This window comes from Temnothorax nylanderi, unplaced genomic scaffold (genome assembly GCF_030848795.1).
Source record: "Temnothorax nylanderi isolate EJ_2023f unplaced genomic scaffold, tnyl_v1.0 TNYL_tig0272_pilon, whole genome shotgun sequence".
NCBI lineage: Eukaryota > Metazoa > Arthropoda > Insecta > Hymenoptera > Formicidae > Temnothorax > Temnothorax nylanderi.
The window spans coordinates 22,807-37,895 of record NW_027249334.1 but is presented as its reverse complement, the minus strand read 5'-3'; the positions used below and the strand labels follow the sequence as shown (position 1 = coordinate 37,895).

The following is a 15,089-nucleotide window of genomic DNA, read 5'->3' as shown; positions in this document are numbered from 1 at the left end:
TTTTACAATAATCTACAACTTCTACGATTTACTACGTCTCATAAAAATGTTCGTAAAAAAGTTGTTACAATTTTCTATTACTTTTTACAACTTACTACAATTTACTACAATTTACTACAATTCACCATGAATTTCTAAAATTTTCACAAATTTGTAGAAATTTGTGATTTGTTGTAGAAGATTGTAATTCTTCATAGAAATACGTAAATTGTAAAATTATTTCCACCAGGGTATACTTTTATGTAGCGTTATATATATATATATATATACAAAATTTCCGTACTTATATATGATTATATATGACTAGCTTTTGAGCCCGCGCTTTGCTCTTCCTTTTAAGATATACCTTTTAAGATGATGGCGTAGTGATACGAGGATTCAATAAAGGGACGGACAATATATCGTGAACTGTACTCAAAGGAAGTTTTATTCGAGAGAGAGCGTGTGCTGAATATAAAAACATACAGTACCCTCCATAAGTTTGGAAACACTCTATAAAATGCAATATACTAGAAAATAGTACATAATAAAATCAATATATTTTGCTTTGTAAGTGTTTATTTAACTAAAGAAAACTAAAATGAAGGTATACATACATACATACGTTATCCGACAGGCTTTTAAAATAAAGAATGTCCATTAAATTTTACATTCCTCAAAGTAACCACACCTTTTGCCTTAATGACTGCCTTGCATATTCTCGGCATACGGTGGATCAACTTTCGGAGTTCAGTCGAGATACGTTTTCATTCTTGCTGGAGAACTTCCCAAAGGTGCACCTGTGACTTGTGATTCGCTGTTCAACAAATTCAACTCCGAGCACTTCGGTGTCGCGAAATGATCATCCGACATATTTTCGGCATGTACAAGTGTTGCAAGTGTCCCAGGTGGAAATATATATCATCATTTGAACGTCTTACGATATATTCATACCAAAAATCTGCACAGATCGCTGCCGTGTGATTATTTACCTGTAAATAGTCGCACGGACGGCATCTGTTATAGAGTGTTTCCAAACTTATGGAGGGTACTGTATATATGTAGACATGTAGTACCAAAAGAAGAGAAAGAAACTATAGCGCTATTGCCAACTGCATTTTAGGCACTACTGCCACCTATCAGTCTAACTGCCACGATTTTCGAATCATTTACTAACACCCCCCCCTTGAATAGATAATCGTGGACTTCTTACAAAAATAAACCCATCTCTTTCATGCATTCTTGAAACTTCGGTTTCGGTAAGGCTTTGATTAGGGCGTCTGCCATCATCTTCTGTGTGGTGGTCCTGACGATGGAGATTTCCCCTTTCCTGACTAGGTCCCTCAGAAAATGGTGGCGGACATTGATGTGTTTTGAACGGCGTCGATATCCACCGTCTCTTGCAAGGTCTACTGCCCCCTTGTTATCGCAGAAGATTTTAGTGGGTTGCGATATCGCAGAGGGGTCAATTTCACTCAACAAATCACAGCCACAGTCCTTCTTGACTAGCACTGGATAAGGCCATGTATTCTACCTCTGTTGTTGACAATACAGGGGTCTTCTGACGCTCGCTTTGCCAGGATATAGCCCCTCCCTGGAGTCTGAAGAATGTCCCTGAGATCGAACGACGTTGGTCCTGATCGTTCGCCCAATCCGCATCGCTAAATCCTTCCAAGCTTGCGTTTCCGTCACGGCTATATTCCAGCTTTAGATCCTTAGTGCTTTTGAGATACCGTAAAATTCGCTTAACGGCGATCCAGTGAGGCTTGCCTAGTTTTTGGTTGAAACGGCTAACTAAACTGATATCTTGAGCAACGTCGGGTCGGGTACCCAAACCTGGCGTATAAGATGCTGCCTACCGCCTCCTGGTAGGGTACTTGAATACCCATTTTGTATCTAGGATTTTCTTGTCTTGCGGAGGGTCGACCAGTGTCCAAGTTTGATTTTTCTTCAAAGATTATATTTCATCGCGCATTGCCGCATCCAGAAACGACGATCTCGTCCATTTAGTGCTTCTTCTACGTTGACTGGATCCGTAAAAACATCACTTGTAGTCAAGTAGGTAAGAAAGTCATCTCCATAATCTTTCGGTTTTCGAGTTCTCTGTGACCTTCTAAGCGCAGGTTACATCGGAGCGCGATCTTGAATGTTGGCTGTCTGATCTATTTCAGTCTCATCTTCCGTGTCGTTAGACTGCTCTGATAGTTCTTCAGCCTCTGAGACTTCTGCTTCCAAATCGGCGTCAAAATAGTTATCTTGTCCAGATTCATTGCTTGAAATCACCTCGGCGTCTTCTTCTTGGTCGTTTCCCTCGTTGTGGTCCTCTTCAACGTTGTAGAAGGGTTGTTCAAATCCCCAGTTATTTTCGTCTTCTTCTTTCGATGTGTTTGCGGTATTCTGTGAAGTTTCGTAAAAAACAACATCTCTGCTTTTAAAAATCGTCCTTGTAACTGGATCCATTAAACGATAACCTGTTGAATCAGTACAATATCCAACGAAGGTGCATTCTCTGGCTTTCGGATCCCATTTTTGACGTTTCTCTTTCGGGATATATGCCAGGGCTCTACAACCAAATACACGAAGATGCGCAAGATCCGGTTTCTTCCCTGTCCACGCCTCCTCCGGTGTTATGTTCTTCAATCCTTTCGTCGGCGACCTGTTTATGAGATAGGCTGCCGTAGATACAGCCTCGGCCCAATAATACACGGGTAGATTTGATTCAATCAGCATGGATCGTGCTTTTTCTACTAAAGTGCGGTTCATTCGTTCGGCGAGCCCGTTTAGCTGTAGGGAATACGGAATTAAGCTGATGTTTAATCCCTGAGCTTCTTAATATCCTTTCTAGATTTCGGTTGACGTACTCTCGCCCGTTGTCTGTCTTTAGTTTTTAATTCTCCGACCAGTCTCGTTCTCGACCTGAGCCTGAAAGTCTTCAAAACAATTTACACAACCTGATCCTTTGACTTTAAAAAATATACGAAAACACACAAACCGCACAAATCTGAGTGTACCAATTCCAGGATTTGTGACGCGCGCGTTCCCTGTTGGTTAAAGGGTAGACGACTCAGCTTACCTTTCACGCATTAAGAATGACTTGCATTTCAAAGTCGGAAGTTCAGATTTTTCGTTATATTTTATTCCAGTAGCCATCCCTTGGTTTAGGAGGAGCATGCTTCGACGATTTATATGGCCGAGACGTTTGTGCCATAATTCTTCAGCGAGTTCGCATGTAGCCATATATACCTGAGGCTTTGATGCTGTGTCCAATTTGTATATACCATTTTCTTCGCTCATAGTCGCCACCAACTCTCCGCTTGAATTGGTGATTTTACTGCCACTCGGTGCGAATGAAACTGAAAAACTTTTGTTTACTATTTTACATACGGAAAGTAAATTTACCTTGCTATCGGGTACATGCAGAACGTCTGTAACTTTGAATGTCTCAGCGTCATTTGACGTGACAACTCGCAGTTTGGTATTTCCAATTGCCTGAGCTTTTATACGACCGCTTGCAGTTGAAATGAACCGTATCCGTTAATGAACGGTATCCGTTTTACCGTTGATCTTCTCGAAGCATTCGTCGCTGGAGATAACATGTGTGGAAGCGCACGAATCCACATACCAGGTTAATGTATCTGAACGATCCGAAGTGTAAAAGGCGCAAAACGTTTTTTCTTCTTTCGACTTGTCATTCTTATTTTTGTCGGTTTTGCTTCCTCATAGAGGAAGCTTTGTTTTCGTAAATTCGTATATGAACCTTTGATTGCGTATAAAGTTGGCTTTAATCAACCAAATTTAAAAGAATTATATGTAAAATAGGGGTAGAAGAAACCAAAGAAAAGATTGTTTTTTGAGTTTTTGATGTCAATATATTCTAGAGTGTTCTAAAACGTCGAAATATCGCATTAAAAAAAAATGTCCGTATGTATGTATGTATTGCTTCCTCATAGAGGAAGCTTTGTGATGGTGAAAAAAAAAAATTTCGAGATTTAGATGGAAATAGGTTTAGAATGTTCCAAAATGTCGAGAAATCATATTAGTAAAAAATGTCCGGAAGTATGTATGTGTGTGTACGGATTTTTTGTACACGCATCTACTTCTACAATTTTTTAGATACCGGGTTGAATTTTGGTTCACAAATAGAGTATCATAGAAAGTATGTCCTCCTCTCTAATTTTATTAAAATCTGTCGACCGGTATGGATTTTAAGGAGGTTTTCATTTTTTAGAAAAGTGTGTTTTACGCTGTAGCTTTCTCAATATTTGAGATATCGATCTATTTCTAATTCTATTATATTTTTCAGTTTTTTCTACCCCTATTTCATATATAATTCTTTAAAATTTGGTTAATCAGTTCTTGAGTTATAGAAATTTCAGTAAATTTGACTGTTTTTTTTAATTTTAAATAATTATATATGAAATAGGGGTAGAAAAGACTGAAGATTATAATAGAATTAATAAAAATTGTTAATAATAAAGGGGTTACCGATTTCTGTTAAAAAAAAACAGTCAAGTTTACTGAAATTTCTAATATAACTCAAGAACTGATTAACCAAATTTTAAAGAATTGTACATGAAATAGGGGTAGAAAAAATTGAAGAATATAAAAGAATTAATAAAAATTGCTAATAGAAACCTTCGCTCACAAAGCTCCTTTATGAGGAAGCTTGTATTTTATTGTATGTATAATTATTAGTATTTATTTGTTTTGGCTCCCTCATAGAGGAAGCTTTGTGAGCGAAGGTTTCTACTTGCACACTTAAAAACTATAAGTGAGCAATGTGCAGGTTTCTACTTGCACACTTAAAAACTATAAAAAAGCAATGTGCAAGTTTTTACTTGCACACTTAAAAATACTTGCACACTTAAAAACAATATGCAGGTTTCTACTTGCACACTTAAAAACTAAAAGGAACGAATGTGCAAGTTTCTACTTGCTCACTTAAACAAGTTTCTACTTGCACACTTAAAAACTATGAGAAAGCAATGTACAAGTTTCCACTTGCACACTTCAAAACTATGAAAAAGCAATGTACAAGTTCCTACTTGCACATTTAAAAACTATGAGGAAGCAATGTGCAAGTTCCTACTTGCACATTTAAAAACTATGAGAAAGCAATGTGCAAGTTTCCACTTGCACACTTTTATTAGTATTATTATTATATTTTTATTATTGAGGATCAATAGACGTTTTCGACGAGCTCCCGCGAGATTATCTTATAGATTTAATAAGCTTTTTAGTAGATACACACAATGAGACCGCCTTGATAACGCTTATACGGGCACTTATAGATTGCATCGAGATTGTTATTACGGAACACAAAGTATAATTATCGAGGACAGCAAATAATCACTACTAAGCGATAAATAACTAGAATTGATGCGATTAGTACTGTTACCGATCATTTTTTTCGCTTGTATACTATAACTCAAGAACTAATAAACCAAATTTTTTGTAATAGTATAACAAATATTAGTATAACAGATATTAGTCGCAATAAAGCTTATCACAATAAAAAAAAGTGCGCAAGTAGAAACTTGCTCACAAAACCTTCGCTCACAAAGCTTCCTCTATGAAGAAGCCAAAACAAATAAATACTAATAATTATACATCGAATAAAATAAAAGCTTCCTCATAGAGGAGCTTTGTGAGCGAAGGTTTCTACTTGCACACTTAAAAACTATGAGGAAGCAATGTGCAAGTTTCTACTTGCACACTTAAAAACTATGAGGAAGCAATGTGCAAGTTTTTTTAAATTATTTATTTTTTCGTTATTTGATCCCAAACTTGAGGCCTTCGTTTTATTGCCACCTGAGTCGTGATTGCCGATCCTTTTTGTACATTCTTTTGCGAAATGTCCATGTCCGTTGCATCTGAAGCAGCGAGATCCCTTGTTCTTCACTTTAGATTTATCTCGCTTTGTATAAAGTGCTGTGCCGCTCTCCTTGTTCTTCACTTCCTGTAGGATTTTCATTTTTACCAAGTCAGCTAAGATTTCCATTCCAGAGCTTTCTAAGGCCATAATCATGGGTCTGTACTCATCGGGGAGTCCGGCTAATAATAACGACCCTATCCATTCATCCGGTACATTGAGGTTAGTGCTTCGTAACTGATGTGCTGCAGTTATGATTCTGTTCACGTATTTGTCCACCGTGGTACAGTCTAATAGTTTAGTCGTTGTCATTGTCTTTCTCAGGCCGACTCTTCTCGTGAGACCTGAGTCTTCGAACGCCTTTTGAAGACTTTCCCACACTTCTTTTGCCGTAGACAAATCTCTCACATGCACATAAAGCATTGGATCTATGCTTTGAATAATTCTTGCTTTGGCGCGACTGACCTTGCTAGCGTTCCCGATGTATTCCTGTTGTCCTGTGACGCATCCCCACAGATCCTCAATTTCCAGGATGGCCTGCATGCTTACTTTCCACGTCTGGTAGTTCTCTCTACCTTTCAGACGCTCAGTCGGGAACAGATTATGTACGGACGATTGCGGTGTCGACATTGTAGATGTAGGGTCACCCGCCTGAAGAGGTTAGTTTCTCTATTCGTTCGTACCTGACTCTCTCGACTTGAACAGAAGCAGCTTGTTAATACCTCAGTCGTATATTTCGTTTCTCGCACTATATCCTGGGCCCATAACCTGATGGCGCAGTGATATGAAGATTCAATAAAGGGACGGACAATATATCGTGAACTGTACTCAAAGGAAGTTTTATTCGAGAGAGAGCGTGTGCTGAATATAAAAACATATATATATAGACATGTAGTACCAAAAGAACAGAAAGAAACTATGGCGCTATTGCCAACTGCATTTTAGACACTACTGCCACCTATTGTCTAACTGCCACGATTTTCGAATCATTTACTAACAATATATAACCCGAGTAGAAATTTATTCAGGCGTGCCTGTTGTCATGTACGGCCCTGATCAGGTATGAATGAGGCATGCCTGACTACGGCATGCCAGATCAGGTCCTGACTGGTGCCATATCAAGCATGCCTGGTTATATATAATCAGGCAAGCCTGATAAGGCAATAATCAGGACCTTTTTGAGTATCCCCTAATACACAAATTTTCGAAGGTCAAAAAATCTGATATATTTATTAATATATAACATTTATAATAAAACATCGAGGGCCTTTTTTATTTGACTAATATTATTATATTGTAGAAAGTACAATTTCTCTTCTTTCATTATATAATATTAAAATTTGTTTTTAATAATTATATATTTGAATTAATAAATAATATATATACAATAATAATTAGTGTGTAGTAATTATAAGTATAATTATAATAAATTATATATATACGTACTGTATGAGAGAATTTTTTCTTATTGTTAATAGATTAGATATGATAAATATAAGGTTAGGTTAGGTAACCTAACCTTATACCCGAGAAAAAATGATTAGATATAATCACATATGATTATATAAAATCGACATTAGATATAATTAGATATAAAAAATGGCCCGATATAATTGTATATAATTGTATATAATTATATATAACCACATATAATTATATAACCATATATGGTTATATATAATTGTATGTGGTTATATGTAATTATATACAATTATATCGGGCCATTTTTTATATCTAATTATATCTAATGTCGATTTTATATATAATCATATGTGATTATATCTAACATAATAAATATTTTATATATATTAAAAAAGAATTCTGTTAACTTCGATTAAGGAATAAAGCATTGATAAATTTAGTGTATATTTTTTCAAAAGCTAGAATCAAAAGTGAAATGATTTACATATAACTTGACGCTGCTTGGCGTGAGATACTGCCGTGTCTCTTGATATCATTCTTATACCATTGTTTGTCAAATTTTAAATACGAGAAATAAATCCTATCGGATGCCATCTATCGGATAATCCGAATTTAAGTTTATATATGGTTATATATAATCATATATAATCTACATGGATAAATGCTTAATTCTTATATATATATATACTTTATATATAAATTATATGAACTTATATATAATCATGTCAAAATGTATGTGAAACTTTTTATATAATATAAATATTCGATAGGATTCGTTTCTCGTATTTAAAATTTGACGGACAGTGGTATAAAAACGGTATCAAGAGACACGGCACTGTCTCATGTCAAGCAGTGCCAAGTTGTAATATATGGAATAAATTATTTTACTTTTGATTCTATAGCCTTTGAAAAAATATACATCTTAATTTATCAATGCTTTATTATTGAAGTTAACAGTTCTTTTCCAATATATATTGACTATATATGGTCATATATGATTATATATGATTATATATAATTATATATAATCATATAGAGACAAAATTCATATATAATTGCATTATATATAATCATATATATTTATATATAATTATATATAATTTTTTTTTCCCGGGCAAGTTCCATACGCACACATGACCTGCAATATTATTTTATAATACTGAATTATATAATATTATGTAACGAATTTTTGAATTTAATATCTATAATATATATAAAAACGATTCAAATAAATTTTTAAATTTAGGATTAAATATCTGCAGCATATATGATGACTTGCGAATCTATATCTATACAGATATAGTGCTATATCTGGTTGTACATAGGACAAGATTAGTCACATTAATATATCTGGCTATATATGACTTCATATATAGTTGTATATAATGCTATATCTAGTTATATGTAGGGTGCACTACTCATATATCATTATATCTGGCTTCACATACATTTATATACGATTAAATATGGTGCTATATCTGGTTGTATATAGCGCCAAATTAGTCACATTAATATATCTGGCTATATATGACTGCATATATAGTTGTATATAATGCTATATCTAGTTATATGTAGGGTGCACTACTCATATATCATTTTGTTGAGATTAAATGTTAATCGCGTTTCCAAAATATCACGTGATGTGCACGACACGACTGTACATCGATCGCGCCTATTGATGTTGTCGCAGGCGAGAATCAAGACGAGCGCGGGATCCATCCTCGTTGGCATGCGCACGCGCACGCGGAAACTTGAGCCGGTTGGTCTCGTCGCAGATCCAGTCAGTCGCATGCGAGATATCATTAGTCGAACACGCGCAACTTATAGTTCTGTCAAATAAAGTATTACCAAAGACTAACGACTGCAAGTGAATAAACCCGATATTCTCTCTCCTGCTCCCTTTCTCACAACTAATCTGCTCTAACAGGTTATGGGCCCAGGTTCCGTAATCTGTGCAACAGTTGTGTGAAAGGTGGAGAGAGGTTCCGAAAAGTTTCGCGAGACACGAGACAAATCGGCAAAATCGGCCATCTTGAGTCGCGAGTGAGTGCTTATAACGGACACGTGTGAGCAAGAGATTTGCATCTACGATGTCTGCGGGGATCTCAGTGAAAGGGATCAAGAACTTTGACGGAACGAACTTCCAGGCATGGAAGGCCCAGATAAATGCGCTGTTCGTGATGAACGACGTTCAGGACGTGGTCGATGGCACGAGAACCATGTCGGCGGCCGCTGCCGCAAACCAAGCAGAGGTGAAGAGGTTCAAAAAGGACAACGCCACAGCACAGTACATCATCTTATCGTCGATGGAAGAAGAGCAACAAGTGTGTGTGCTATCCTGCGAGAGTGCAAAAGCCATGTGGGACAAACTCGGACTCATACACGAGCAAAATCCGAGACAAACAAGCTGGGGCTGCTGCAAAAATTCCATGCTTATCGCATGAGCGAGGGAGACACGGCGGTGCAGCACGTGGCGAAGATTCAGAACATGGCGAGTCAACTCAGAGATATCGGCGAGGCAGTGTCTGATGCGACGATTATGGCGAAGACTCTGGCGAGTCTGACCTCACGGTTTAGCACGCTGCAGATTGCGTGGGACAGCGTAGACCCGGCTCGACAAACGCTGAACAACCTACAAGAAAGGCTCATACGAGAGGACATGCGACTCAGTGCGGACGAGGACGCAGCGAGTGCGTTAGCCGCAACGAAAAAGGGGAGAGAAAAGAAGAAACCGTTCAAGCCAAAAAGGGACACAAAGGACATCAAGTGCTATAAGTGCAACGAGATGGGTCATTTCGCACGACAATGCAGAAATGCGCGGCGAAAGAAAGGTGACGATGAAAAATCTCGCGAGTCTCGCGATTGCGCGTTCGTGGTGGAAACCGGTGTGAAGCCGAGTGCGAAGCATGCGCAGAGCGGTCGCGTGAAGTCCGGCAGCAATCAAGTGAAAGAGATAATGGCCGCAAAGCAGAGCGAGATTTGGCTTATCGACAGTGGAGCGTCGCGACACCTTACTTACCGACGTGAGTGGCTAACGGACTACCGAGAGAACAAAGACGGCGGAGAGATTTCGCTTGGCGACAATGAGGTATGTGGTATTGTCGGGGAAGGAACAATACGAATCAAGAAGTTGATCGACGGTGTGTGGCGAGATGCGCACATCGAAAACGTATTGCTAGTTCCGAAACTTCGAAAGAACTTATTCTCGGTGGGCGCGTGTACAAATATCGGTTTCGAAGTGCGCTTTAGAGAGGACTACGTTGAAATAATACGCGACGACAGAGTAGTCGCGACGGGAGTGAAACAGGGTAACAACGTTTGTCGCATGTTATTTAAAGTCGTGAAACCGGGAAGTGTCGAGGAGGCGAATGTCGCGACATCAAATTTGACGGTGTGGCACGAACGGCTGGGGCACGTGGGCAAACGCGCGATACGTGAGCTAGCGAAAAAGGGTTTGGTGAGTGGAGTATCGCTTTCTGATGAAGCCGACTTTTTCTGCGAGCCGTGCCAGCTGGGGAAAGCCCATAGACTGCCATTCAAGAAAAATTCGGAAAAAGTGAAAACGGAGCCCGGCGAGAAAATACACACGGACGTGTGTGGGCCAATGTCCGTAGAGTCACCCGGTGGATCGAGATACTTCCTGACATTTAAAGACGACGCGAGTAGTTATAGACACGTATATTTCTTAAAACGAAAATCTCAAGTGTACGAAAAGTTCAAAATCTTCGAGACGATGATATCGAACAAGTTCGGGCGTTCAATCAAAATTTTGAGATCGGATAACGGCCGCGAGTTTTGCAATAAACAAATGGACGAATATCTCGCATCGCGCGGTATAAAACGAGAGACAACCGCGCCTTACACCCCGGAACAAAACGGGAAAGCCGAGCGGGACAACCGTACAATCGTCGAGAGTGCGCGTACCATGATTCACGCGAAGAGTCTGCCTCTAAATCTGTGGGCAGAGGCAGTGAGCTGTGCGATCTATGTTTTGAACAGAACCGTGTGGTCAAGTGATAGAGTTACGCCATACGAGATGTGGGTGGGGAAAACTCCAGATTTAAGTCACTTGCGAATTTTCGGTTCAGAGGCGTTCGTACACATTCCGAAACAGTTCACGCAGAAACTCGACGCTCGCGCGCGAAAGGTAATCTTCGTGGGTTACAAGGACAACTCCGCGAATTACAGATTGTACGATCCCGTGACGAAAAAGGTGAGTGAGGCGAGAGATGTCGTTTTCAACGAGCAAATCGGCAAGGTATCTACAAAAATGGAACCGCAAGATGAAAGCGAAGAAGAAGACGAGATAGTGCTTCCGGGAACCGGAAAAGAGCAAGATGAAGAGAGCCAGAGTGAGAGCGAAGAAGAGGAGGAGGCACCAGGAGGCGCAGCTGCCGCGAAGGCAAAAACTGCAGTACCGGTAGCAACAACCCTTCCGGTTACTCCGCATACACTCAGAGATAGGTCAAAAATCAAAACTCCGTTGAGATACAATGCGCTCGTAGCCGAGTATATGATTCCCAACACATACAAGGAAGCTATGGACAGCACAGAAGCCACGCAGTGGGCAAGTGCTATAAAAGACGAGCTAAAGGCACACGAAGAAAATCACACATGGACACTTGTGCCGAAAACCTCGAATATGAAGACGATCGACTCAAAATGGGTTTTTCGAGTGAAGACAGACGCAGAAGGAGGGGCACATCGATTCAAGGCTCGACTGTGCGCAAGAGGCTTCCTGCAGCGCGAAGGAATTGACTACATCGAGACGTTCGCACCGGTAGTCAGGTACGACTCGCTGCGAGTGTTCCTAGCGATAGTCGCCATGAAAGATCTTGAGCTGATGCAGTTCGACGTACAGACAGCTTTTCTGTACGGAAAGTTGGACGAGACTATCTACATGGAGATACCGGAAGGCCTCGACGTCGGAGAGGACGCAAGAGGAATCGAGATACCGGAAGGCCCCGACGTCGGAGAGGACGCAAGAAAAATCGTGAGTGATATAGTGTGTAAACTTGAGAGATCTCTATACGGCCTAAAACAGGCCCCGAGATGTTGGAACAAAAGGTTCAAGAAGTTCCTAAACGAGTTCGAATTCGAAGAGTGCGAAGCCGACAAATGCGTGTTTGTCGGGCAGTTTGAAGGTGAAATAGTATATTTAGCCTTATTTGTTGACGATGGCTTGGTCGCAGCAAAAACTAGAAGGACGTTAGAATTGATTTCCAAGCGGCTAAGCGATACATTTAAGATAACTGTCGGCGATTCGAGTACGTATGTCGGTTTACAAATTGTAAGAGATAGAGAAGAAAAATCACTGATCATACATCAGAGTGCGTACACAAGAAAAATAATAGAAAAATTTCGAATGGTTGACGCGAAAACTGTTAGCGTGCCAGCTGATCCGCACGTGATTCTATCTCCGCCTGAGATAGACAATGAAGATGTAAGTAATGTACCATATCGGGAAGCAGTAGGCTCTTTAGTTTTTCTTGCAGCAGTATCACGACCGGACATAGCATACGCGGTGAATTCAGTTAGTAGGTTTTTAAGTAAACATAATTTCGAGCACTGGCGTGCAGTAAAAAGAATCTTCGCGTATCTCAAGGGTACTGCCGATTATGGTATAGAGTATAAAAACGGCGGTAGCGAGCCTGAGTTAATCGGTTTCTCGGATGCCGATTACGCAGGCGATGTTGAAACACGGAGGTCGACTACTGGCTATGTATTCTGTCTGGCAAATGGAGCAATCTCATGGTCTTCGCAGAGACAGAAATTGGTAACTCTGAGCACAACAGAGGCAGAATATGTGGCTGCATCGGCAGCGGCGCGAGAGTCGATTTGGTTGCGGAGGCTACTGTCGGATATTGGATGTCCATGTGCGAAAGAAACTACACTGTTTGTTGATAACCAAAGTGCAATACAGCTAGTTAAAAATCCTATATATCATAAGCGTACAAAACACATAGACATCCATTATCATTTCGTGAGAGAAAAGGCTGAAAATCGAGATATAGTCGTGGAATATGTTCCGTCCGAAGATCAGCGCGCAGATGTCTTTACAAAGGCTCTGCCGAGAGATCGTTTCAAGAGAATTTGCGAGAAGTTAAATATGTTGTCGGTTGATAGGAAACGCTCTAACGGTGGTAGTGTTGAGATTAAATGTTAATCGCGTTTCCAAAATATCACGTGATGTGCACGACACGACTGTACATCGATCGCGCCTATTGATGTTGTCGCAGGCGAGAATCGAGACGAGCGCGGGATCCATCCTCGTTGGCATGCGCACGCGCACGCGGAAACTTGAGCCGGTTGGTCTCGTCGCAGATCCAGTCAGTCGCATGCGAGATATCATTAGTCGAACACGCGCAACTTATAGTTCTGTCAAATAAAGTATTACCAAAGACTAACGACTGCAAGTGAATAAACCCGATATTCTCTCTCCTGCTCCCTTTCTCACAACTAATCTGCTCTAACACATTTTATCTGGCTTCACATACATTTATATACGATTAGATATGGTGCTATATCTGGTTGTACATAGGACAAGATTAGTCATATTAATATATCCGGCTATATATGACTGCATATATACAGGGTTGGGAAGTAACTCGTTACTTGTAACGCAGTTACCGTTACAAGTTACTTTTTTTGGTAACTTACTGGTAACTGCGTTACATTTTTCTTTTGGTAACTGTAACGGTAACTTAGTTACATTTTTTCAGTAACTGTAACTAATTTAACAGTTACTTTTATCGTTACTTTTATCGTTAAGGTAAGTTTACACACGCAATGATTAGTGGCGCCAACTGACTGGCATTCATTGGTGCCAGAAACCGGCTGGCAAACTCACAAGTGTTTACACAGTGATTGGCATATATGGAAAATATTTAACATTTATTAAACACACAGTAAATGACAGCAAGCATATAACCTCAAATTTTGAGGAAAGTTAGAGAAGAGGAGTGATTTTCGGAAGTCATAAGGAAAGGAAAGAGGATAGGGAAGGAGAAGGCATAAGGAATAGGAGAAAGAGGGAGGAAATGCGGAACGGGGGGCAGGAAGGGAGTAAGCAAAGTGAGGAAAGGGTGAACACAATGACAGTATTAGGCTTCTGGAATATAGCTGGATTAATGAGGAAAAACGAAGAATTCTGGAAAGAGATAGAAAACTGGGATATAATAGCTATGTTAGAAACATGGGTAGAGCAAAAAGAATGGTGTAAAGTTAAAAGAAGGTTATCGGATAAATATGTGTGGAAATGCCAGTCAGCGACGAAAGAAAGAAAGAAGGGAAGAGCAAAAGGAGGGATAATAACAGGCGTTAAGAAAGAACTAGCCGCAGATGGAATAGAGGAGAGAGAGGAGGAAGGAATTGTGGAAAGAATAGTAAAAACAAAGGAAGGTACGTGGAGAATTATAGCGGTATATGTGAGCAATGATATTGAAAAGAAGATAAAGAAGATAAAGGAATATACAAATGATGGTGGTTTAGGTAGGGGAGCAAATAATAATAGGAGGCGATTTTAATGCGAGAACAGGAGAAGGAGGATTAACAGAGATAATGGGAGAAAGAAGAAAATCGAAAGATAAAGAAATTAATTCAGAGGGAAGGAAGCTATTGGAGTTTGTAGAGGAAGAAGGATTAGGAATAATGAACGGAACAAAGGGAGACAAAGACGGAGAGTTCACGTGATTTCTGCCCAGAAAAAATTTGGGAGGTACTGAAAAGAGAAGGGATTAGTGAACAGCTGAGAACTAGGATAGGAGATCTGTACGAAGAGACAAGAAGCGTGGTGAGAGTGAAAGGAGAAAAGGGA

The 15,089-nt window shown here is 39.7% G+C and overlaps 2 protein-coding genes across 2 annotated transcripts; both read right to left on the bottom strand.

Moving 5' to 3' along the window:
• Positions 1-1,462: 1,462 nt before the first annotated feature.
• Positions 1,463-1,868, bottom strand: LOC139780338 (uncharacterized). The gene is made up of 2 exons (XM_071718962.1): positions 1,810-1,868; positions 1,463-1,700 (listed from the first exon to the last, which is right to left on the bottom strand). Exons 1-2 carry the CDS (start codon positions 1,866-1,868, stop codon positions 1,463-1,465), a joined length of 297 nt encoding a protein of 98 aa, XP_071575063.1.
• A 235-nt stretch (positions 1,869-2,103) lies between these two features.
• LOC139780337 (uncharacterized) lies at positions 2,104-6,481 on the bottom strand. Its single transcript, XM_071718961.1, has 4 exons — positions 5,767-6,481; positions 3,053-3,332; positions 2,841-2,901; positions 2,104-2,763 (listed from the first exon to the last, which is right to left on the bottom strand). Exons 1-4 carry the CDS (start codon positions 6,479-6,481, stop codon positions 2,104-2,106), a joined length of 1,716 nt encoding a protein of 571 aa, XP_071575062.1.
• Between the last annotated feature and the right edge of the window lie 8,608 nt (positions 6,482-15,089).

Coding starts and splice junctions, on each gene's coding strand:
- LOC139780337 (XM_071718961.1), bottom strand. CDS start 6,481: ATGTCGACACCGCAATCGTCCGTACATAATCTGTTCCCGACTGAGCGT. Junction 3,333..5,766: donor CAATAAAACGAAGGCCTCAA/GTTTGGGATCAA, acceptor AAAGTTTTTCAG/TTTCATTCGCACCGAGTGGC. Junction 2,902..3,052: donor TCATTCTTAATGCGTGAAAG/GTAAGCTGAGTC, acceptor GAAGACTTTCAG/GCTCAGGTCGAGAACGAGAC.
- LOC139780338 (XM_071718962.1), bottom strand. CDS start 1,868: ATGGGTATTCAAGTACCCTACCAGGAGGCGGTAGGCAGCATCTTATAC. Junction 1,701..1,809: donor ATCTTATACGCCAGGTTTGG/GTACCCGACCCG, acceptor GTATCTCAAAAG/CACTAAGGATCTAAAGCTGG.